Genomic DNA, 25155 nt, shown 5'->3' on the forward strand with positions numbered 1-25155 from the left:
TAAAATCAATAACCGCGGTTACAATCAAGGTGAGAGGTTAGTTCGACAAAAACACCGGCCAGGGTTCACATGTGGACGAGGTTACAACGAGCCCCGTTTACCACTCGTAGATTAGTAACATGCTTGTTTTAGGCAAAAACTCGCACGGAAGCATGGTAGAGCTTGTCTGACACCCAGAATGCCCCACCTGCCATTGATGATGTACCGGTACGTTATCTAGACTTTGTGTTTCTATTCCAACTACCTCATAACTGGGATCCCTAACCATTAGTTCCAGAGCCCCAACCAGCAAGTGGATGGGTAAGATAGGAATGTCATTTAATGGTGATACTATAGTATTGGTGGTGGCGGCGGCAGTGACAGGTAGTAGTGCAGGTGGCAGCTGTGCGGACCTTGAAAGTGGAGTATTTGGGTGCCGAACAAGACGCAATGGGTACCGTAATATTACCGGTACTTATTACGTACCGAGTGTGGCCAGTAGCCCGTCGATCGAGGTGACACTGTCCCTGTCGTCTTTGATCGTCGGGAACTTGGGAAACACCGAAATACTGACTTCACACGCTGGGATTGTAAAGACAACGCCATTTTGAAGTGCATGGCTACTATACATTGATCACCAACTACAATCAGAGGCTTTCACAACTGCAAACAAGATCTCATGTCCAAAGGGGTCTGCTCACAGAATCCTCCAACACAGCCGTCACGATGGATGAATCCGAAAAGGTTGAAGCCCTCGCCCCCTCTCGGCGCGAACTCGACCAGATATGGCACCGCAATGCTTCCGTACTAGACCAGATGCCAGGGCTGGTCCACGACCTCATCAGCGAGGTGGCCGCAGCGCAGCCCGGGGCGTTGGCGGTCTGCGCCTGGGACGGCGACCTGACCTACCGCCAGCTCGACGAGCTGTCGACCAGCCTGGCCCGGAGGCTGGTCGGGCTGGGCGCGGCCCCGAGGTCGACCGTCCCGGTGCTGTTCCCCAAGTCGCGGTGGACCAGCGTCGCCATGCTGGCCGTCGTCAAGGCGGGGTGCAGCGCCGTCGCGCTCGACGGCACCCAGCCCGACTCCCGGCTGCGGTCCATCGTCGGGCAGACGCGGCCGCCGCTGGTTGTCGCGGCGGCGAAGTACCGCGGGAGAGCGGCTGGGCTGGCGGGCGGCGTGCCGGTGGTGCAGCTGGATGATTCGTTCTTGGAGGCAGGGGCTGGTGATGCAGTGGCAAAACTGCCCGCCGTCTCTGCGTCCGACACGGTCTACATTTCTTTTACCTCGTAGGTGCAGCCAGGGACTCCAGGAGTGTTATGTTATAGTATCAAAGCCCTGGGCCCTTTTCCCACCTGCTAACGTCGTGTCGGCAACAGGGGAACGACCGGACAGCCCAAGGGCGCTTGCATCAGCCACGCCAACGTCAGGAGCGCGGTCCACTACCAGGGGCGGGACCTCGGCTTCAGTCGGGAGTCGCGCGTCTTTGACTTTGCCCCTTACTCGTTCGACGTGGCGTGGAGCAACTTTCTGCACACGCTGTGCGCCGGCGGCTGCCTCTGCGTCGCGTCCGAGGACGACATGCTGGCGGACCTATCAGCCGCCATCTCTGCAATGGGCGCAACGCTGATCAACATCACGCCGACCGTCCTCCGCACCATGCGCGTGGTCCCGCCCAGCCTCCAGTCGGTCCTGCTGAGCGGCGAGACGCCGTACCGCGAGAACGTGACGCAGTGGGCGGGCAGGGTCAGGCTCGGTAAGTCCTTGGTCCTGCAGTGCTCGTATCACTGTATCAGAGTGGTGGGCTGCCTGAGCTTGACTGACTGGATATGCTAGTAAACACCTACGGCCCGACCGAGTGCACCTTCAAGTGCGCATTTGCAGAGATCGACCCGGCGCAGCAAGACCGGCCACATCTCGGAATGGGGGCGGCCTTTGCCCTCTGGATCGTCGACCCAGCCGACGCCACCAAGCTCGCTCCCGTGGGCTCCGCCGGCGAGCTGTACCTCGAGGGCCCGCTCGTCGGCCAGGGCTACCTGGCGGATCCCGACAAGACCGCGTCCGCGTTCGTCCACGACCCGCCGTGGCTGCTCGCAGGCAGCAGCACGCACCCCGGTCGACGCGGGAGGCTGTACAAGACCGGAGATCTGTTCCGGTACGACGCGCAGGGCAATTTGCTGTTCGTCGGGCGCAAGGACACGTCGCAGCTCAAGATCCGCGGCCAGAGGGTGGAGATTGGCGACGTGGAGCACGACGTTCTCAGCCTGGACGCCTCTTGCATCAGCACCAACGACGGCTTCCTCCGCCTTGGTGGCGACTCCATCTCTGCCATGCGGGTGGTGGCAGCGGCGAGGGCGGAGGACATGTCGATAACTGTGGCTGATTTGTTTCAGAGGCCGACGCTGGCCGAGGTGGCTGAGGCGGCTCGGACGCGGATCTGTTCCCCCGATGAGCAGCCTGTTTTGCCATTTACATTGCTTAAAGGCTCGAGAGATCCAGTGAGCATATGTGAAGATGTGGCATCCCTCTGCGGAGTGGCATCGGCAGACGTTGAGGATGTTTACCCATGCACGCCACTGCAGGAAGGAATGCTTGCGACATCAGCCAAAAGCGCAGGGTCGCAGACTCAAAGCGATGCGACCGATTATATCTCCCGGGTCGCATATGAACTGCCGGCGGAAATAGACCTAGATGAGTTCAAAGAGGCTTGGGCTCGGACCGTCCAGCGCGCCTCCATCGTGCGGACGAGAATCGTCGATATACCCAGCGAAGGCCTCGTGCAGGTCCTCATCAGGCGCCCCATACCACTCGACCGCTTTTCCAGCGTCGATGAATTTCTCCAAACGTCCACCCCCATGGGCCTGGCGACTCCGCTGTGTCGATCCGGGGTGGTCGTGGCGAAATCCTCCCCCCGGCACTTGCTTCTACTCGAAATGCACCACGCCATATTCGACGGCTGGGTCACCAAGCTCATCGTCGAGGCCCTCGAGTCCGCCCTTGTCAAATCCACCCCGGAAAGGCCCCTCGCTCCTTTCCAACCCTTCATCCGCCACGTCTTGGCAAGCGACACCCCCGAAGCGGCAGCCTTTTGGCAGAACCAACTCGCCGACTCGACGGCCGCACAATTCCCCCCACCACCACCACCCAGCCACCAGCCCTGCCAGAAGCTCGACCTGAGCCACGCCGTGCGCGAGCTGCAGTGGGCGCGGCGGTCGGGCATCACGCCGTCGACGGTGGTGCGGACGGCGCTGGCGCTGCTGCTGGCGTCGCACACCAACTCGAGCGAGGTCGTGTTCGGCGCCACCGTCAGCGGCCGCACGGCGCCCCTGAACAACATCGAGTCCATCGCCGGCCCCACCATTGCCACGGTGCCCGTGCGCGTCAGGCTCGACTGGGACCAGACGGCGCGGGCGCTGCAGCGGCAGGTGCAGCAGCAGGCGCTCGACACCAACCGCCACGAGCAGTACGGGCTGTCACGCATCCGGCGGATCAACGACGAGGCGAGCCGGTTCCAGCTGCTGCTCGTCGTGCAGCCTGGAGGAAGAGACCGGTCTTATCTCTTCGGGCAGGCTAAGAGCATCGTCCGCACGGCCGACGACGCGGGGTCGGATGACGTACAGCTTGTGGCCAAGGATGGCGACATGGACAGCGTCGGGATGCACAACCCGTACGCCATGATGATTATATGCCAGCTGCAGAGCGCGGGGCTGGTTCTGCGCGTCAACTACGACCCGGGAGCCGTGGAGACGGCGGCGGTTGGGCGAATGTGCGTGCAGCTGGAGCAGCTGATCCGGCAACTGTGCGACGAGCAGCTCGCCGAGTCGACGCTGCGCAGCATCTCGCCCATCACCAAGCAGGACCTCGGCCAGATATGGAGATGGAACCGGGCCGTCCCGAAAGCCGCCGTCGGGTTCGTGACGAGCATGATAGACGAGTGGGCCACCACGAACCCGGACGGTCTGGCGGTCGCCTCTTGGGACCGGAGTCTGACTTACAGGCAGCTCAGGGATTTATCCGAGCACCTTGCCTACCGTCTGCTGCATCAAGGGGGAGGAGTGGGTCCTGGGTCTTTGGTGGTGTTGAATTTTGACAAGTCTTCGTGGCTGGTCGTCTGCATGATGGCCACCTTGAAGATGGGCGCCACCGCACTGCCCCTTTCCTCACCCGCGACGACCCACCGGGCCCTGGAGATAATCGAGGCCGTGCAGCCAAAGCTGGTCCTGACCTCAGGCCCGGCAGAAGAGAGCCCGTTCTACACAAAGGTGCCCACAATGTCCGTTTCGGACCTCACCCCCAACGAGGAGTGGCTGCACGTCCCCGAGCCGCACACCGTCACCCCGTCGGACCCGGCCCTGGTCCTCTTCACCTCGGGGTCGACCGGGACGCCCAAGTCGATCCTGTGGAGCCACGAGACGCTGTCGAGCAACATCTGCGCGGCGCGCGACTCGTTTGGCATCACGGCGCAGAGCAGAGTCTTGCAGTTCGCGGGCTACGAGTTCGACGTGAGCACGGTGGAGTCGCTGGCGGTCCTGTCTGCGGGCGGCACGCTCTGCATCCCGTCCGAGGCGGACAGGACGAACCGGCTCGGCGAGGCCGTGACTGAATTCCAAGCCAGCTGGGTGTGCCTCACACCGTCTGTGTCCGAGACCCTGGACCCGCGGGAGCTCTCCTCGCTCAAGACGCTGGTGTTTGCGGGCGAGAAGCTGCAGCGCAAGACTGCGTCCAGGTGGGTCGGGACGCTGGAGGCGGTTTACAACTGGTACGGGCCGGCCGAGGCGTCGGTTGCTACCTGTTGCCTGCTGCAAAAGAGCGAAACTTGCAACAGCAGCCCCAGCCCCCTCACCATCGGAAAGAGCAGCAGCCGCGGGCTGGTCTGGCTGGTGGATCCGAAAGATCGAAACCTCCTCTCCCCGATCGGCGCTGTTTCAGAACTCTGCATCGAGGGTCCCATCGTCGCCCAGTACGCCGGGCAGAACAGCCAGCGCCTCAACGAAGAGTCCTTCTTCTCGCCCCGCTGGCTTCAGGAGGGCCACGAGGAGCTCGAGATGAGCGGACGCGAGGCACGGCTGTACCAGACCGGTGACCTCGTCCGGTACGACGGCTGCGGGCGGGTGGTCTTTATCGGCCGCAAGCACGAGTCGCAGAGGAAGCTCAGGGGCCAGAGGGTGGAGCTCGGCGAGATCGAGCTCCGCGTGCACGAGTTTCTAGCGGGCCGGCTCGAGGCGACCGTGGTGGCCGAGATATTCTGCCCGGACAAGAGCGACAAGGAGACGCTGGCGCTCTTTGTCAGCCCCCTCAGCCTCCCGGACGACGCGGACAACGTCACCGACCATCTCAAACGCGCACTGCCGGTGGACGAGCTAGAACAAGCGCTGCTGGAATCCCTCCCGCCCCACATGATACCCAAGGTCTACGTACCCCTTGCCAAGATGCCCACGAACCACTCGGGCAAGACGGACAGGCGCCGTCTGCGTCAGATGGGCAGCTCCATCGCGCGCGCCGAGCTGGCAGCGATGCAGCCCTCACGTAAGGCGGCGAGGCAGCCGTCCACGGCGATGGAGAGGCGGCTGCAGCAGCTGTGGGCTGACGTCATCGGCATCGAGGCGGGCGCCATCCACGCCGGCGACAACTTCCTGCGTCTGGGCGGCGACTCCATCACCGCCATGCGGCTGGTCGCCTCGGCGCGCCACCAGGGCCTCGCCCTGACCGTCGCGGATGTGTTTCGGTCGCCTTTGCTGGAGGACATGGCCGAGTGCGTCAGGTACGACGACGAGTCGGACCCGAGCGGCTTGCAGATGATTGCTCCCTTTTCCTTGCTGGGTCCAGAGGTGGACGAGGCTGCGGCTCGGAGGCTCGCGGCGCGGGCGTGTGCGGTGGATGGCTCGCGTGTTATGGATGTGTACCCCTGAACTGCCCTCCAGGAAGGACTGCTTGCTCTGGGGACGAGAAAGCATGGGCAGTACGTCTCGCGGAGTGTGCTGAGCCTCCAACCGGATATAGACCCGGAAAGGCTGGCGGTCGCATGGTCGGCCACCGTGGCCAACCTGCCCCTGCTGAGGACGCGCATCATCGACCTGCCCGGGCAGGGCTTGGTGCAAGTTGTGCTGGACGACCTTCCCCTCCAACCTGTCGACGACCTGGATGCTTTCCTCCGCAGGGACCAAGAGACGCCGATGGGCCTGGGCACGGAGCTCTGCCGCGCCGCCATGGTCGACCGCAACTTTGCCCTCACCATGCACCACTGCACATATGACGGCAACACGCTCAAGATGATCCTGGAGGAGCTCGAGCGGCAATACCTAGGCCGGCCTGGGCTGTCCACAACACCCTTTCAAAACTTCATCCACCACGTCGGCAAGATGGACAAGGCCAAGTCTGCCGAGTTTTGGAAGCAGCAGCTGTCCGGCAGCGAAGCCGCCCAGTTCCCGGCGCTGCCCCGGGCGACCTACAAGCCGCAGGCCGACCAGCGCCTGCAGCACGACATAGCCCTCACCTGGCCCAGGGCGGGCGTGACCCCCTCGACCGTGGCGCGGTCGGCCTGGGCGCTGCTGGCGGCGCAGCACACGCGATGCGACGACGTGCTCTTCGCGGTGACGGTCAGCGGCAGGCAGGCCGGCATGCGGGGGATCGAGAGCTGCGCGGGGCCGACGATATGCACGATCCCCGTCGCGGTGCGGATCGACTGGGCCGAGACGATCGGGGGCTTCCTCGCGCGGCGGCAGAGCGCCATGGCGGAGGCGACGGCGCACGAGCAGCTGGGCCTGCAAAACATCTACCGCGCGGCGGGCGACGGCCTCGACCCCCGCCACGTCCAGACGCTGCTGGTCGTGCAGCCCGTCGCCGAGGGCAGGGCGCTGGACCGCGACGGCCTGCTGTTCCGCGCCCGCTGCTTCGCCTCCAGCCTCGACACGCTCGGCGTCGACCCCTTCAACAACTACCCGCTGCAGGTGGTGTGCGAACTGAGGCCGGATGGCATGCGGCTGCGCGTGAGCTTCGACGCCGGGGTCCTGGACCCGCTGCAGGTGCGGCGCATGGCCGGCCAGTTCGAGACGGTGCTGCGGCAGCTGTGCGACGAGGGCATGGCGGCGGTCCGGCTGGGCGCGATCCAGACCGCCAGCGACGAGGACCTCGCGGTGTTTTGGGCTCAGAATGCCCAAGTCCCCCGCGGGGCCGACGCGCTGGTGCACGACTCCATCGCCCTCGCGGCGAGAACGCAGCCTGGATCGACGGCCGTGGACGCGTGGGATGGACGCTTCACGTACCGGGAGCTGGACGAGCTGTCCACGCAGATGGCCCACGCCTTGGCTGGCATGGGTGTTGTCGAGGGGTCCGTCGTTGCCATATGCTCGGAAAAGTCGAAATGGGTCCCGCTCGTCCAGGTCGCCGTCTACAAGGCCGGCGGCGTGACCGTCTTGCAGTCCGTGGCGGTGCCGGAGCTGCGGATGGCCAAGGTGTTTGAGAGAATCGGGGTGAAGCTGGCCGTCGTCTCGGAATCCCGCCTCGAGGTCATGTCCAGGCACGCCCGCTGCTGCACCATTGATCAGCTCCTGCGCATCTCTTCACCAGACAGCCAGGACAAAACCCAGCAGCCCGCGGCCTTGCCACTCCTACGAATGAGCAGCCCAGCAGCCATACTAGTGTCGTCGGGCAGCACGGGCGAGCCGAAGCAGGTCCTCTGGAGCCACGGCACCCTCTCGTCCAACGCCAAGGCGCACGGAGAATACCTGGGCGTCGACGCCGGCACGCGCGTGTTACAATTTGCATCGTACGACTTTGACGTCAGCACCATCGAGACCGCCTCGACGCTCGTGCACGCGGGCTGCCTGTGCATCCCCTCCGAGGCGGAGCGGCTCGACGGGCTGGGCGGCGCCATCAACCGCCTCCGCACGGACTTTGTCAACATCACCCCGTCGACGGCCAAGGCGCTGAGGCCCGAGGACGTGGCGGGCACGCTCAGGACGCTCGTGCTCTCCGGAGAGAACCTGGCCGGCGAGGACGTGCGCAGGTGGAAGGGGACCTGTCCCGTGCTCAACTGGTACGGCCCCGCCGAGCACCCGGCCACCGTGCTGACGGCCAGCGACGAGTCCTGGTACACGGGCGTCATCGGGCAGGTCTGCTCCAGGCAGCCCGCCCTGTGCTGGCTGGTGGACCCGGAGCACCCCGACAGGCTGGTTCCCTTTGGCACCGTCGGTGAGATTGCCCTCGAGGGCCCGCTCGGTGCGGACGGCTACGTTGCCAACGACGCCATGACGAGGCAGCGCTTCCACGAGACTCCCAGATTTCTAGCTGCCGGCCACGGAGAGGTTCCAGGGAGGCAGGGCCGCATCTACTACTCTGGAGACCTGGGGCGGTACGACAGCGCCGGCAACCTCGTGTACATGGGGCGGAAGGACGCCCAGCTCAAGATTCGCGGCCAGCTGGTGGCCCCTGAAGAGGTCGAGGCGCAGATACGGACCTGGCTGAACGACAATAACAATAACAATAACAATAATATTAGCAATAGCAATAGCAATAACAATAGCAAGCCCGAGGTGGTGGTGGACGTCGTATCACGAGCCGGCAGCAAGCACACGCTCGTTGCCTACATAACCGCCGAGACCGCAGAGCTAGAGCTAATGACGTCGGCGTTGACGACAAAGCTCGAGGCCACGCTGCCGAGATACGCCGTGCCCTCGTACTACATCCCCGTGCCCGCCATCCCCACCAACGCATCGGGCAAAAAGGACCGCAAGAGGCTGAGGGAGATTGGCAGCGCGTACGAGCCGCCCAGGAGCACCCCGGCCAGTGGACGCTGGGAGCCGACCACGACGGCGGAGCGGACCCTCCGCGAGCTGTGGTCGACGGTGCTCAAGATGGACCCCGAGGCCATCTCGGCGGGCGACAGCTTCCTCCGCGTCGGCGACTCCATCCAGGCCATGCGGCTCGTGGGCTTGGCGCGGCAGCAGGGACTTGTGCTCACCGTGGCTGACGTTTTCGAACATCCGGTGCTTGAGGATATGGCCAAGTGTGTAAGAAACAGGGTGGACAAAGACGGGGATGACGAAGATGGTGTTGCGCCTTTTACGCTGCTCCGCGAGGGCACAGACCAGCAGGCGGTGCGCCGGGAAGCTGCAGAAGCTTGTGGTGTGGACGAGGACGATGTGCAGGATGTCTTCCCCTGCACGCCGCTGCAGGAGGGGCTCTTGGCCCTGACCATCAAGTCCCCTGGGGCCTACACCGGCCGCAACGTACTGCAGCTCACCCCAGCCCTGGACCTGGACCGGTTCAAGCAGTCTTGGGAGGGAGTTTGTGCCATGATGCCGATCCTGCGGACGCGCATCGTCCATCTGCCCGACCAAGGCCTGGTGCAGGTCGTCATCCGTGAAAAGGATTGCTGGTGGACAGATGCAGCAGATGTGGAAGAGCATATTTCCAAGGACCAAAAAACCCCCATGGGCTTGGGCTCGCGTCTTGTGAGATGCGCCGTCATCTCAGGGGCTGCCTCGGAAAGTGGCCAAGGGTGCTTTTACTTCGCCCTGACCATGCACCACTCCGTGTACGACGGACTGACCATGCCGGTGATCCTGGAGGCGTTGGAGAACATCTACCACGGCTCCACCCCACTGCAACCCCTTCCCTTTCAGACCTTTGTCAAGTACATCCAGGAGCGCGACAAAGAAGCCGAGGCCACCTTTTGGAAATCGCAATTCTCGGGCCTCGAGGCCGCGCCGTTCCCCAGCCTGCCGGCGCCAGACTACGAGCCCGCGACGGACTCGCAGCTGACGCACCACGTCGCCGACGTCAGCTGGAGGGCCGACGACGCCAGCCCCTCGACCACCCTGCGCGCCGCCTTTGCGCTGCTGTGCTCGCGCTACTTTAGCTCGGCCGACGTGGTGTTTGGCGCCGTCGTCGCGGGTCGAAAGGCGCCCGTCGGAGGGATCGAGAGGGTCGTGGGCCCCACCATCGCCACGCTGCCCGTGCGGGTCAGGCTCGACGCCGAGGCCACGGTCCTGCGGCTGCTCGAGGCGGTGCAGCGCCAGGCCACCGACATGATCCCCTGGGAGCAGGCCGGGCTCTCGTCCATCCGCCAGCTCGGAGAGGAGGCCAGCCGCGCCTGCCAGTTCCAGACCTTGTTGGTGGTTCAGCCTGGGGCGCAGCAGACATTCCAGGAGGGGGGTTTGTTTGTTTCTGAGGCGGAGAATCAGAGGTCCGACAGCGGCGCCTTCGACTCTTATGCGCTCAGCCTGGTTTGCACGCTCGAGGCCGGTCGACTGTCGCTGGATTTCCGCTTCGACTCCAGGGTCGTAGACCGTGACACCATCGAAAGGGCAGCTCACCATTTGGAGCACCTTGTGAGACGCCTCTGCACTTCCGAGCTCGACCAGACGCCCCTCGGCGAAATAGCCCTGACCACGGACCGGGACCTGAATCAAATCTGGAGATGGAACGCCGAAGACTTTGCGCGCGTCGATGCCTGCGTCCATGACCTCGTCTCGCAAACCGCCAGGGCCCATCCGCAGGCGGTAGCGGTCTCTGCCTGGGATGGCGAGGTGCGATACCACGAGTTGGACGCTGTCTCTACCGTCTTGGCGGCCCGTCTCGTCGAGATGGGCGTGGTCCGCAACACGGTCGTTCCGCTGGTCTTTGAAAAGTCCATGTACGGTATGGTCGCTCTGCTAAGCGTTCTCAAGGCCGGAGCCGGCGTGCTGCTGCTGGACTCGACCCTTCCCGAGTCGCGCCTCCAGGCAATCATAACCCAGACGAATCCCGCCGTCGTCGTCAGCTCGGTTGCCAACCAGGACCTGACCTCGAGACTGGTCCAGCCCACCACCAAAACAATGCCCCTTGGCCCCGATTCCTACGCCACACTACGAGGCACGACCCGCACGAGTGACTTGCCGTTGCAGCGCTGCCTCGACAAGCTGCCGCGCGTCGCCCCCTCGGACCTCCTTTACGCGGTATTCACGAGCGGGAGCACCGGCACCCCTAAGGGCTGCCAGATCGAGCACGGCAGCTTCTGCAGCGCCGTGGTTTACCAGGAGCGGGTGATCGCGCCGCTGCGGCCGGGCGCGCGCGTCTACGACCTGTCGTCGTACTCGTTCGACGCGTCCATCTGGATGATCCTGCGCTCGCTGGCGGCCGGGGCGACGCTGTGCGTGCCGAGCGAGCAGGAGCGCCGCGACGACCTCGAGGGCAGCATGCGGCGCTTCCGCACCACCGACGTCGCCATGACCCCCTCCACCGCGCGCCTGCTGCACCCGCCGCGCCTTCCGACCCTGCGCCACCTGCACGTCGGCGGCGAGGCCGTCACCCGCGCCGACGCCGCGCGCTGGACGCCCTTCGCCGCCGTCTTTGTCGGCTACGGCCCCTCCGAGTGCAACGCCGCTGCCGTCTGGTACAGGGTGCCCGCCGTCGACGCGCCCTCGCCCCTGCCCATCGGCAAGGGCACCGGCGTCTCCACTTGGGTCCTGGACCCGGCGTCCTCAGAGCGCCTGATGCCCGTCGGCGCCGTCGGCGAGCTGTACCTGCAGGGCCCGCTGGTCGGCCGCGGCTACCTCGGCGACCACGAGACCACCGCCGCCGCTTTTATAGACTCCCCGGGCTGGCTGGTGCGGGGCAGTCCCGACGGCAGCGTCCCGGGGAGGAGCGGCGCGCGCCTGTACAAGACTGGAGACCTCGTGCGCTACAACGCCGACGACGGGTCGCTCGTGTTTTTGGGCCGCAAAGACGCCCAGGTCAAACTCCGCGGGCAGAGGATCGAGCTGGGCGAGGTCGAGCACCACCTCCGCCAGTGCCTCGCTGCCGAGTTTGCCGAGCCCAGCGTTGCCGCCGAGGTTGTGGTGCCTGCCGCGACGGGGAGTGCGACCCTCGCCGCCTTTGTCCAGATCCCCGCCGGCGAGCGGCCGCGGTTCCAGGAGGCGATCCGTGGTCTCGAAGACGCCCTGAAGAAGCGCCTTCCCACGTACATGGTCCCGTCCGCTTACATCCCCCTCGAGGCCATCCCGCTGGCACCCAGCGGCAAGACGGACCGCAAGGCTCTGCGCGGGCTGGGCGTTGGTCTGACGCTGGAGCAGCTGGACGGCGGCGGCGACGATGATGAAAACGCCGAGGTGACGGGCTTGGCCATCCGTCTTCGGGAGATGTGGGCGGCCCTGCTGCCGGTGCCCATCGACAAGATCCGCGCAAACAGCAGCTTCCTGCGGGTCGGCGGGGACTCCATCTCCGCCATGCGCCTTGCGGCCCTGGCGCGCACGGGTGGCTTTTCGTTAAGCGTTGCCAACATCCTCCGCAACCCGGTGCTGTGCAAAATGGCAGAAACCATGGCCGATCTACGGCAGCAAGACGGCGACCTCGAGAACATGGCCATTCCGGCCTTTTCGCTGCTCAAGACCACCAAGGACGCCGCGCTTGCCGTCCTGACTAGTCAGTGCAGGGTCGAGGCCTCCCAGATCCAAGACGCCTTTCCGTGCACGGGGGTGCAAAAGTCCCTCCTGTCCATGACGGCCAAGTCCGAGGGCTCTTCCTACATTGCGCGGTTCCTCCTGCGCCTCAGGCCCGGCACCGACGCCCGCCGTCTGAGGCAGGCCTGGGAGGACGTGAGCCGCACCGCCGCGCCCATCCTGCGGTACAGAATCGTAGACCTCCCGCGCGAGGGCCTGGTGCAGGTGCAGATCGACGAGGCCCTGGAGTGGGACGCGTACGAGTCCGTCGAGGCGTGCCTGGGCCGCGACGGCCAGAGGGGCATGGGGCTCGGAGACCGGCTGACTCGCCTGGCGCTCGTGCAGGACGAAGAGGGGCCGTGTTGCGTCCTGACCCAGCATCACGCCATCTACGACGGCTACTCGATGGATTTGCTGCTCGACCAGGTGGCCAGGGCCTACGCGGGAACCGACGACGAGGGCCCCCTTGCCCCTTTTCAAGCCTTTGTCAAGGAGTACGTGGTGGACGCCAACCAGCAAGAGGCGAGAGACTTTTGGCGCGGGCAGTTTGCCGAGTCGGAAGCCGTGCCGTTTCCAGCCCTGCCCAGCGCGGACTATCGACCCAGGGCCGACAGCACCGTAAAGCGGCACATTGGCGGGCTCGCGTGGCCCAAGAGGAATGCCACGGCATCCACAGTGATACGAGCCGCCTGGTCGGTCCTCACCTCCCGCTACACCGACTCCCACGACGTCGTCTTTGGCGCCATGGTCACGGGCCGCCAGGGCTCGCTCCCCGGCATCGGCCGCATGATCGCGCCGCTGATCAACGCGGTGCCCCTGCGCGTCAGGCTCGACCCGGCAGCCCGCCTGGAGCAGCTGCTGGACCAGCTGCAGAGCCAGGCCGTCGCCATGATCCCGCACGAGCACACCGAGGTGCTCGACATCCGCCGCCTGGGCGGGCCCGCCGAGCAGGCCAGCCGCTTCAACACGCTGCTCGTGGTGCAGCCCGCCGGCCGCCCCGAGTACACGGCGGGCGGCGCCGACGGACCCTTTGCGGCCGCGCCCGAATCCCTCTCCAGCCGCGACGGGCTCGACGACTTCAACCCCAACGCCGTCATGGTCATGTGCCAGCTCGCGGGCGGCGGCGAGGTCGACATCGAGCTCAGCTTCGACTCGGGCGTGATCGACCCTGTGCAGATGGCCCGCCTCGCCGCCCAGTTCGAGCACGTCCTGCGCCAGTTCTGCAGCGGCGGCGCCGCAAGCGTCCGGGACGTCGACCTCGTCAGCCCGCAGGACCTCGCCGAGGTCTGGAGGTGGAACGCCCAGGTCCCGGCCGCCGTGCCGAGGTGCGTGCACGAGCTCGTCGAGGCCACGGCGCGTCGCCAGCCGGAGGACTGCGCCGTCTGCGCGTGGGACGGCAGTCTTTTGTACTCGGAGCTCGAGGCGCTCTCGCGCAGGCTCGCCCTCCGCCTGGCGGCGCTGGGGGTTGGCAGGGGCACGACGGTCCCGCTGTGTTTTGAAAAGTCCGTGTGGTACCCCGTGGCGGCCCTGGCGGTGATGCGAGCGGGAGGGGCGTGTCTTGCCATGGACTCGACCCAGCCCGAAGCACGGCTGAGATCCATTGTCCAGCAGGTCGGCCCCAAGCTGATCTTGTCTTCCGCCAGCACTGAGGAGCTGGCAAGCCGCCTGTCTGATGATGCTGTGGTGTTGAGCGTGGATGCGCATAAAATCAAACAACTTCCTGAATCCACTGTGGATGGCGACCCAAGTCTCCCCAAAACTTCCCCAACAGACGTGCTCTACATCGTCTTCACCAGCGGCTCGACAGGCGTTCCCAAGGGCATCGTAACCACGCACCAAAACTTTGCCTCTGCGGCCGCCCACCAGGCCGACATGCTGCACATCCGCCGGGGCACGCGCGTCTTCGACTTTGTCTCGTACAACTTTGACGTGTCCTGGTCCAACCACCTGCAGACCCTCATCAGCGGCGGCTGCCTGTGCATCCCCTCCGAGTCGGACCGCCGAAACGACATCGCAGGCGCCTTCAACCGCCTGCGCTGCGACTACTCCTACTTCACGCCCTCCGTGGCCAAATCCCTGGACCCCTCGGCGCTGCCGGGCCTGCGCACCCTCGCCATGGGCGGCGAGCCCATCCAAAACACCGAGGTGGCGCGCTGGACGTCGGCGCAGGTCGAGACGGTCATCGGCATCTACGGGCCGGCCGAGTGCGCGCAGGCGCTGACCTTTGCGCTCCTGACCCCGGCCACGAGGAACAACCACGTCGGGCGGCCCTACGGCGCCAACGTGTGGCTCGTCGAGCCCGGCCGCCCCGACAGGCTTGCCGGCGTCGGCACCACGGCCGAGCTGGCCATCGAGGGCCCCACGCTGAGCAGTGGCTATTTTGGCGACGCGGCCGGGTCCGCCGCCGCGTACGTCGAAACCCCCGCCTGGCTGTCGCACGGCGCCGAGGGCCACGCGCCGCGGCGGGGCACCGTGTACATGACGGGGGATCTGGCGCGGTACGGCGCGGACGGCTCGCTGGACTTTATCGGCCGCAAGGACGCGCTGGTCAAGCTCCGGGGTCAGCGCGTCGAGCTGGCCGAGGTGGAATACCACGTCGCCGCGTGCCTGCGGGAGGGCGGTCCCTGCGTCGGCATCGCGGCCGAGATTGTCACGCCCAAGAACGGCAGCAGCCCCATCCTGACTGTGTTTTTGAGCGTCGGGGATTCCGAGACCCCAAAGGAGACAGAACCACAGGAGACAGAGGCCAAGCTGGTGCAGATCCTTCAAGACCTGGAGCAGCTGCCAGACCGTGTGCCGCAATAGTAAGTTTTAATCATTTCTGTCTATAACTCTATTATTTTCCTGTATCTGTCTCCCAGTATTAACCCCTACCCCTTACTCTCCCCAACAGCATGGTCCCAGGAGCCTACATTTCCATCCCCCAGATCCCCATGACCACCACCAACAAAACCGACCGCCGCGCCCTGCGGGAGCTCGGCGGCAGCAAGACCCTTGAAGAGCTCACGCGGCTGCAGCTCCGCGGCAGAGACCGCCGCGCGCCCGACACCCCCATGGAGAGGCGCCTGCGAGACCTGTGGTCCGCGGTCCTGCAGATCGACCCGGCCAGCATCGGCGCCGACAGCAGCTTCCTCCGCATCGGCGGCGAGTCCATCGCCGCCATGCGCCTCGTCGCCGCCGCCCGCGCCGCTGGCCTGTCCCTAACCGTCGCGCACATTTTCAAGGCCCCGCGGCTCTGCGACCTCGCCCTGCTGGTTAAGGAGGTCGGGAGCGGCGCCGACGAACAAATCCCGCGCGTTAGGCCGTTTGCCTTGTTGAAAACCCAAGATCCCGAGGCCTTTGTCGCACGATATATTGCGCCGGCTGTGGAGGGCGGACGACCGGCCGTTCAGGACGTGGTCCCCGCCACTGACTTCCAGGAGCAGTCCGTTGCGGATGCGCTGCAGGACCCTCCGGGCCGATACCCTCATTGGACGTTCGACCTGCCCACCGACGTGGACTTTGCCCGGCTGCGACAGGCGTGCGTTGAACTCGTCAACCACTACGACATACTACGTTCAGTGTTTGTGCGGGCCGAGGGGCGGCTGTGGCAGGTTGTGCTCGCGAGCCTCGATCCAGCATACGACACCATCGACGCCGGCGACGCCGACATGGCGACTCTGGTCAACTCGGTCTGCGAGCAAGACATCAAGCGCCCCCGCGTGCTGGGCCGCTCGTTTATCAGGTTCATCGCGGTCAAGCACGCGTCGGGCCGGCACAAGTTCATCTTCCGCATCTCCCACGCCCAGTTCGACGGCTTCAGCTGGGTCTCGGTTCTCGAGACCCTGTGGTCCATCTACCGCGGGGACCCCCCTGCCGCCGGCCCGAGCTTCACCCAATACGTCGCCCACGCCGAGTCCACGAGGGCCGAGGCGCAAAGCTACTGGCGGTCTCTGCTGCGCGGCTCGCCCGCCCCCGTGGGCACGAGGCCGAACCTGCCCTCCGCCGCCGCCGGCAGCAGCAGCAATCTCTGCAGTCCCGCCAACCACCTCACGGTCAAGGAGACCATCGCGGTGCGCAGCAGCGCGCAGGACCGCAGCCGGGACGGCGCGTCGCTCGCCACGCTGTTCCACGCCGCCTGCGCCCTGGTGCTGGCGCGCCGGCACAAGCTGCGAGAAGTCGTGTTTGGCCGGCTGGTCACGGGCCGGTCCATGCTGCCCGGCCGCCTGCAGGAGGTCGTGGGGCCGACCATGGCCGAGGTGCCGATCCGCGCGGTGGTTGAGGCCGACGACACCGTCGCCGCGGTGGCGGCGCGGCTGCAGGCGCAGTTCATCGAGGGCGCGGCCCACGAGGCCGTCGGCATGGTCCGCATCATCGAGGGCTGCAGCGGCTGGGCCGCCGAGGGCGTGCGGGACTTTGGCTGGCGCACCGCGTTCCAGCAGCCCGAGGACGGCCGCTCGAGCTTCCTGGGTCGCCCCAGCGGCGTTGGCTTCTACGAGGGCGCCGTGCCGTCGCGCGTGCGGTCCGAGATTTACGCCACGCCCGTCCATGGCGACAGGTTGGAGCTGGAGTTTGAAGGGAATAAAAGGTTTGTTTCTGAGGAGGACGTCAGGGAGGTCTTTGCTGGGCTTCGGGATGCCTTGAGCTAGCATTTAGTATTTATATAATACCCTGTTTCCTTTTGGGTTTCTTGAGCGGGGTCGAGTTGATTCTTTTACTTGTTTTCAATAGCACAGCCAAGTTTTGTTTTAATCAACTTGGCAACTAGTTAAGCTATCTTGAATTTTTAGTAACTTGAAATTAGTTGAAAATACAGCTCTAATATATACGTATAAGTCTGCGTTTTACCAAACTGAAAGCAGGGTGTCCACGTAATGGGTTTTCATCAATCTTCCTCGACCGGCCAGGGATGTTACGATCAAGGTATCGGGTAACCTGTTCTTAGGGTAAAGTACAGTGGGTTGAAGCAATTAAGCGTTTAATTGGGTAATTGGGATTCTCAATAATTGGGGGTAAAATTATAATCGTTTTCAAATAAATATTAAGGTTAATTAAAATTTAATTGCTGTTAAATAATCCTAAAATCGAATTTATTTATACGGTAATAAACGTATTTTATATAAATTATATTCCAAAAATAATCCTCCTTAATTTGTTACAAATTACAAAAATTATTTCGCCTAATTTATCATAATCTTTTAAAAATTATTAAAATTATTTTTTTGGCGGTTACGTGGCGTTACGTAATTTTTTTTTTTTAAATAATCGATATTTTATCGGTCGGTAATTTTTTTGGGCGAATATTGTTAAAAGGGGTGTAACCCCGCCTGGCCTCCCTGGTACCGGCCCAATTATCTGGTTGTAATATTAAATCCCTTTTTTTTTTGGCCAAATCCCTTTGGTTTTAAATAATCGGTATTTTTTTAATTTTTGTTTTTTAATTTTGTTCCTTTTTGGTTAATTTTTCCGCGCCATATTTAACCGTATAACCAAATCGAAATTTGGTCGTTCGTCGACAAAACGTCGCCACGTTTTCCTTTTTTCCCTATTATCGACCAATATTGTCGAAATGCGTTTTTGTAATCCCTATTATACCAAAGGCGTAATATTTTGTCAAATATTTCCGCAGGATTTTATTCGGTATATAAAATGCGTTCGTTCCAACCATTTTGGGTACGACGTATTGGGTTTGTCCGTTATTTAAATCCGTTATATTGGTTGCTAATATTTGAAATTGGATGCGGAAATTAAAACGTTGGAAAAGCAAATTTATACGCAATAAGCGAAATTATTTCGTTTGCGAAAATAAAAAAAATTGTGGTTTAAAAAAATAATGCGGGTTATATTTCGCGGAATTAATAATTTGGAGGAATTGGATCGCGTAAAACGGGAAAAGGTAAAATAGGAGGAACGGCGGCGATCGTTCGAAATTTTTCCTAAAATATTATTTAAATTGTTTTTTCCGGATTCCAATTTTGTTTGGGATTCGTTTTTCCCGATAAATTTTTTAAATCTTTTTTTATTAAATAAAATAAATATTTTTGCGCAATATTTGATCGGTAGGTTTTTTATTCGTTTATTTTAATTTATAATATATATTAATTGTTTTTTTTGCAAATTTGTCCAACGGTATAATTTCGGGTCCTAATTAATTTTTAATTTTTGGAAATAATAAATGGTGTTTTTTTAAATCGTCCTTTTTTTTTAATTAATTTGTTTGCAGGTTTAATTTTTGGTAATATTAGCGGAACGGTTCCTGGCAATTTTGGAAATGGTTGAGGGATTTCCAAATATTTTTTTCGTATTTGTAATTTTCCTATTTAATGTCACGGCCAGGCATACATTGGAGAACCTCAGTGTATTAGGCGCTATCGACGAAAATTCTAAACTGAAGAGAAGAGAGAAATTACAATCGTCGACGCGCTCAAGAGACGCGCTTAAATCCGGAGGTAGTGGATCCTTGTCCGATCCCTGGCTCGGTGTGGAGCCGAGTCGTGATTCTGAGGGTAGGTCTAGGGGCCTGATCCTCACGTGATTCTGAGGGTAGGTCTAGGGGCCTGATCCTCACGTGATTCTGAGGGTAGGTCTAGGGGCCTGATCCTCACGTGATTCTGAGGGTAGGTCTAGGGGCCTGATCCTCACATTACCCCCCTCTAAGGCCTGATCGACGTAGGCGGTCAGAGTCTTGAGTTTGTCACGTGTGTCTCCTCGGGGCCTTCCTCCGCTCTCGTGTCTTTTTCGCATCGTGCTCGGCAACATTGTCCTCGGGTCCGTCCTCCGCAAAAACATCCTCTGCTGCGCTCCTGATCCACTGTTGCAAATTTACCGGAGGTCCCACCGAAGGCGCTGTTAAAGGGTGTAACCCCACGGGCTCCATTACTGGTGGAGTTGTTTTGGGTGGCCAACTGGTCCTTCAGTTGGGCAATAGTAGCCAAGAGGTCTTGCAAATGCGATTGAGTGATGGTGGCCTGGCCGGTTGTGTTTTCGCTTTCGTTTGCCATTTCGCTTCTCATTTGGGCGGCAGGCGAGGGCGCTCTGCTTGGAAATTTCGGAATTTCGTTCCTGCCGTCTGACGTCTTGGCAGAAGGTTGGTGGGGAGGGCTTCGCGCCTCTCCTGAGTGTTCGGAAACTGACTCGTACTCGTACGATCCGTCAACTTCGATGCTGTCGACTGGCTGATCTTGCTCTGTGTCGTATTGGGGCTCAACGGGCTCTTCAGGCTCTGTGTTGGCGCTGGTAGGAGCGGGCTCTACTGGCTCTGGGCTCACTGGGGCAACTGTAATCTCTCCGTTTTGATCCGAACCTTCGGTGTTGGGAGTAGCAGTGCCTGAAGCCAAATTATCTGGCTTTGCTGAGTTTGCGTTTGTCACGCGTTGGGATTGGCGAATCGGTGGGCCGTAATTCTTACGCGGCGACATTGATTTCGCGAATGGTGTCTTCTGTGGCCTAGTTTACCGTCGTGCACAGCCGACGTGGTGAACGATTGAATAAAGGGATTGAACGATATATTTTAATTGCTTCACCAGCAAATCATAGCGAGTTTAGAATTATGTCACGGCCAGGCATACATTGGAGAACCTCAGTGTATTAGGCGCTATCGACGAAAATTCTAAACTGAAGAGAAGAGAGAAATTACAATCGTCGACGCGCTCAAGAGACGCGCTTAAATCCGGAGGTAGTGGATCCTTGTCCGATCCCTGGCTCGGTGTGGAGCCGAGTCGTGATTCTGAGGGTAGGTCTAGGGGCCTGATCCTCACATTATAAATTGTATTATAAATTTGGGGCGTTATATAACGGGGTTATTACCATCCACTATTATTTTTATAATATATGGGTTAAAAATATTGGTATTTGCGTCCCGTATTAATTTATCGAATAAAGGTGACAAATATTCGCTATCCGCCTTATTTTTCCTATCGGCGTTCGTAAATCCGGTTGTTAAATTTAATGGCAAATTCGACGTATTCGAGGAAATCCTCGGGTCGGTCGAATTTGGATATTTTATCTTTTATTTTTAATTTCAGTTTTTGGTAAAATTGGAGGATTTTGGTTTTTTCGGTTATATCCAATTTTATTATTAACCTTTTAAATTCGGTTATATAAACGGAGGTTAATTTGGTTTATTATAAATTGGCCAAATTTCGTTCGGTTTATCGTTTTTTATTGGGTTCCTGGAATAAAAAACGGAGGGTGCGTTTATACCCTGCAAAAATTAAAAAAATGTCGGTAATTTTTTGGCGTTGTTTTTCGAGGGGTATATTAAGCTATTCCTGCAACAAAAATTCGAACCAAAATAAGGCTCGTTTTTGGAAAAAAATGGCCGCGTATATTACCTTTTTTATTTTATTGCGGAAAATTTCCAAATAAAATATTTGGTAAATGCGTATTTGTACAAAATACCCTTTAAATTATCCAAATATATTATTAAATGTGGTTGGGGGGTTAAATTTAAATTTTTCGCGCCTATTAAAAAGAGTTAAAATAACGTTAATATTAGTTCGGAAAACCTGGAATTTTTTTTGGAATTGGGTTGCGCGGAGCGTTTATTTGTGGAATTTTTAATTAATTTAAATAACCTATTTACGGAATTGGTTTTCCTCGTTTTTATTATCGTTATCGTCCTTGGGCCGAACAGGGGTTTTTTGGGCCGCTTTGTTATTCGTAACCGGGGTGCTGGGGGTATTATTTTTAAACGTTTGGGAAAATATGTTGTCGGGTATTATTCGGTATATTTTAAGGCAAAATATTAAATAGGAGCAATTAAAATATTACAATTAAAATATCGGGTAACCTATTTTTAGGGTAAAATATAATGGGTTAAAGCAATTAAACGTTTAATTGTCACAGACCTGAAGGACAGCCACTGGGCTGTCGCTTAGTCATGACCCCTGTCACGTGAAGGCGCGAGGGCCGAGCGCCTCGCGCGCGTATATCTACGCGAAATCTCTGCAGTCTCCGATATGTAGCTCCTCGAGCTACGTCTTCGTCAACAACCACCTGCTACCCCGTACCTGGAAGACTAGATAGCCAATATACTCTGTCCTGTTACCTGATCGCCCGCACCTACCTGTCCGCCCTGCCTGCCCGTGACATTACGTAGCTCCTTCATTAGGTGCCCGCGATGCCTGCGTCACTGCAACCCCCGATCTTAACCGATTCGACCGAGGAACTGATCGAACACCTACAAGGACACCCTGAACAATGGGTGTCTTACATCTCCGATTCCTACCAAAAGCTGCAACTATTGCACGATAGCAACGTCCGCCTGAACTCCTGCCTAGAAATGCAGGAAGCCGAGACCCAACGCGCCCGCGCCGAAACGGACCGTGTCCGCGACAAGGCGCAGGCCGACATTCTGGCCATGGCCATGGAAAAGGCCTCCGCCATAACCTCCCGGGATGCCGCTTTCGCCGAATTAGAGAAAACACGGTCCGAACTGAAGGAAGTTCGGACCGTAACGCTACCCACGGTACACATAACCACCCCCGCCCCAACTACCAACACGCCTGTTGAACCCCTTATGGTTACTCCTATGGGAACGACTCCGCCGCCTGCTTCCGAACATCCCGCCTCCGCCCGCCTTTCTGAACGACTTCCAGACCCCGATAAATTTACGGGCGCCCGCTCCGACCTCCGCCGCTTCGCCACCCAAATCCGGGGGAAAATGACCTCAAACAAAGACCGCTTCCCCAACCCCGAATCACGCCTGATTTATGTAGCCGGTCGACTGTCCGGTAAAGCGTACAACCTGATCCTGCCCAAAATGGTCGGAGGCACACCCCAATTCGGAGATTATACGGATCTCCTCCAATACCTAGAGGAGGCATTCGGGGACCCCGACCACGTCCAAAACGCACAAAACAAATTATACGCCCTGAAGCAGCGGAACGTAGATTTCGCCGAGTATCTGTCGGAGTTCCAACGCCTGTCTCTGGAAGGAGAAATGCCGGAGGATGCCCTCCCCCCTCTTCTATTCCAGGGAATATCGGAAGAGCTCCAGGACATGCTCCTCCACAACCCCGCCCCATCCCGCCAGTACCACGAATTTACCCGACACCTGCAAAGCTTGGATAACCGCTACCGCCAGCACCAGCAGTATAAAAACAGACAGACACGTACCCCTCGGACCGCAGCGCCCCCCGCGCGCGCGGCCCCCCGGACCCAAACCGACATACCGCGGGCCGCCCCCAAGCCAAACGCGGAATTTCCGTTTAACGACCCCATGGACCTAAGCAGCCAACGCCGCCACAACCGCAAAGAAAATATGCTATGCTACCGCTGTGGATCCCAAGAACATTTTGTTGCCAAATGCCCAGAACCGGATACCCGCCGCACGCGGCTGCACCAGGCCGGAATCGAACGATCCAGGTCCAGGTCCAGGTCCCCGCGCCAAATACAAACCAAACTCCCTAAAAACCCCCGCCGCGGCTCGGACGCCAGCCGCTCCAGCAGCCGAAGTTCGAAAAACGGAGCCCGCCTGGGATAAGTCGCCCCCAGGCCGCCAAGGCCGCGCATAGACCGCCGGCGATCCGCATCTCTGCCGCCGCCGTTCACGGGTTCCCCGTTGAAGAGGAATATAACCAACGATCCGACCTGATGATCCTGCCTGCCGAACTGACAGTGGGGGGCCAAAACCTCCCAACCTATGCCCTCACCGATTGCGGTGCGGAAGGAAAATGCTTCCTCGACCAAGGATGGGCCGAAGAACGCCAACTACAAATGTATCCGCTGCGAAACCCATTCGACATCGAAGTATTCGACGGAAGGACCGCCGAAAGTGGGAAGTGCACCCATTATGTCCGAGGACAATTGAGAATCAAGGACCACATCCAGAAAAACGCGCTGTTTTTCGTTACACAGCTAGCCCATTACCCCATTGTGTTAGGAATGCCTTGGCTAAAGCAGCACGACCCAACGATTGGATTCGCGTCACACGTTATTACGTTTGACAGCGACTATTGCCGCCGACACTGCAATATGCCCGACAAACCGGAGAAGGTTAAAGCTTTACACGCCGTACCAAAAAAAAGCCGCCCCCAGTACCAGGCTGACCGACCGCCGTCCCTCCGCGAAATGGATATCGCCCCTATCTCCCTGCAAGCCGCGAGCATGTACGCCCGCCGCCGATCCTGCCGACTGTACGCCGTAACCTTGAAACAGATTGATGAGGTCCTAGCCGCCGACCCCCAAAATAGGAACGGGCCGACCCTGCCCGAAACAATCCGGGAATTCGCGGACGTATTTTCCCCGCAAGAAGCCGAGAAGCTGCCCCCACACCGACCGTCCGACCACCATATCCCGCTTATAGAAGGAAAAACGCCGCCGTTCGGCCCCCTGTACGCCATGTCCCGCGAAGAGCTGATAGCCCTTAAGGAATGGCTGACCGCAGAGTTGAAAAAAGGGTTTATCAGACCCAGTTCGTCATCCGTCGCCTCGCCCGTTTTGTTCGTGAAGAAGCAGGGAGGAGGGTTGAGGTTTTGCGTGGATTACCGCGCGCTGAATAACATTACCGTAAAAGACCGTTACCCGCTGCCGCTAGTCCGAGAGACCCTGAACAACCTGGCCGGCATGAAATTCTTCTCGAAAATCGATATCGTTTCCGCTTTTAACAATATTCGGATTAAAAAGGGGGAAGAATACCTGACGGCATTCCGCACGAGATTCGGCTTATACGAGAGCCTAGTCATGCCTTTCGGGCTAACGGGAGCCCCCGCGACGTTCCAGAGATATATAAACGACTCCCTGCGCGAATACTTAGACGTATTTTGTACAGCCTACCTGGACGACATTTTGATTTATAGCCGCACCCGAACAGAACACGAAGAACATTTGAAACTCGTACTGGAAGCCCTGAGGAAAGCCGGGCTATACGCCAACGCCGCGAAGTGCGAATTCTTCGTGACGGAAACCAAGTTCCTGGGCCTGCTGGTCGGCGTCGAAGGCGTAAAAATGGACCCTGAAAAAATCACCGCTGTCCTGGACTGGCAAACACCCAAAAAGCTTACTGACGTACAAGCATTTTTGGGGTTTGGCAACTTTTACCGGCGCTTTATCCGAGATTTCTCAAAGATCGTAGCCCCTTTGACGAGATTGACCAAGAAAGACGTCGCATTCGAATGGAATAGCGCCTGCGAAACCGCCTTCCGACTGCTGAAGAGAAAGTTTACCGAAGCCCCCGTACTGGCGCACTTCGATTGGGAAAAGGATGTGATCCTGGAGACCGACGCTTCCGATTATGTTTCTGCGGGAATATTGTCACAATACGGCGACGACGGAATACTCCGCCCCGTCGCGTTCTTTTCGAAAAAACACACAGCTACCGAATGCAATTACGAGATTTACGACAAAGAATTGCTAGCCATTATCCGCTGTTTTGAAGAATGGCGCCCGGAACTCGAAGGGACGTCGTCCCCGGTCCAAATAATTACGGACCACCGCAACCTGGAATATTTCACGACGACGAAAATGCTCAACCGCCGACAAGCCCGATGGGCCGAATTCCTGTCAAGATTTAATTTCCGTATCACCTACCGACCCGGGAAACAAGGAGCGAAGCCCGACGCACTAACCAGGAGGTCAGAGGATATGCCTGAGGAGGGGGATGAACGACTTAAGCACCAAACACAAGTCGTACTGAAAGAACACAATTTACCTGCCCGCCCCACCCGGTTACAACCCATAATCCGCCAAAACAAACCCCTATTGCCAAGACACCTGATAGAGCTACTAGACGCCGGATACGAATCCGACCCGATAACGCAATCTGCCCTAGAAGCGTTGA

The 25155-nt window shown here is 59.5% G+C and overlaps 4 protein-coding genes across 4 annotated transcripts; 1 reads left to right on the forward strand and 3 right to left on the reverse strand.

The window, feature by feature from the left end:
- Nucleotides 1–705: 705 nt before the first annotated feature.
- On the forward strand, nucleotides 706–17023 carry MGG_02351 (tyrocidine synthetase 1; the record flags this gene model as incomplete). The annotated part of the gene is made up of 6 exons (XM_003709073.1): nucleotides 706–1265; nucleotides 1356–1732; nucleotides 1813–5737; nucleotides 5898–5935; nucleotides 5977–15199; nucleotides 15289–17023. The coding sequence occupies 6 exons, from the start codon at nucleotides 706–708 to the stop codon at nucleotides 17021–17023; spliced, it is 15858 nt and encodes a 5285-aa protein (XP_003709121.1).
- Nucleotides 17024–18651: 1628 nt separating this feature from the next.
- On the reverse strand, nucleotides 18652–19118 carry MGG_16102 (uncharacterized protein; the record flags this gene model as incomplete). The annotated part of the gene is made up of 2 exons (XM_003709074.1): nucleotides 18652–18948; nucleotides 19017–19118. The coding sequence occupies 2 exons, from the start codon at nucleotides 19116–19118 to the stop codon at nucleotides 18799–18801; spliced, it is 252 nt and encodes an 83-aa protein (XP_003709122.1). The 3' UTR covers nucleotides 18652–18798.
- Nucleotides 19119–19195: 77 nt separating this feature from the next.
- Nucleotides 19196–19792, reverse strand: MGG_16103 (uncharacterized protein; the record flags this gene model as incomplete). The annotated part of the gene is made up of 1 exon (XM_003709075.1): nucleotides 19196–19792. A coding segment is annotated over one exon (597 nt), but the record flags the coding sequence as incomplete, so codon positions are not given.
- A 368-nt stretch (nucleotides 19793–20160) lies between these two features.
- On the reverse strand, nucleotides 20161–20422 carry MGG_16104 (uncharacterized protein; the record flags this gene model as incomplete). Its single annotated transcript, XM_003709076.1, has 2 exons — nucleotides 20161–20277; nucleotides 20336–20422. Coding segments are annotated over 2 exons (204 nt in total), but the record flags the coding sequence as incomplete, so codon positions are not given.
- Nucleotides 20423–25155: the final 4733 nt, after the last annotated feature.

Source organism: Pyricularia oryzae, chromosome 1, assembly GCF_000002495.2.
Source record: "Pyricularia oryzae 70-15 chromosome 1, whole genome shotgun sequence".
NCBI lineage: Eukaryota > Fungi > Ascomycota > Sordariomycetes > Magnaporthales > Pyriculariaceae > Pyricularia > Pyricularia oryzae.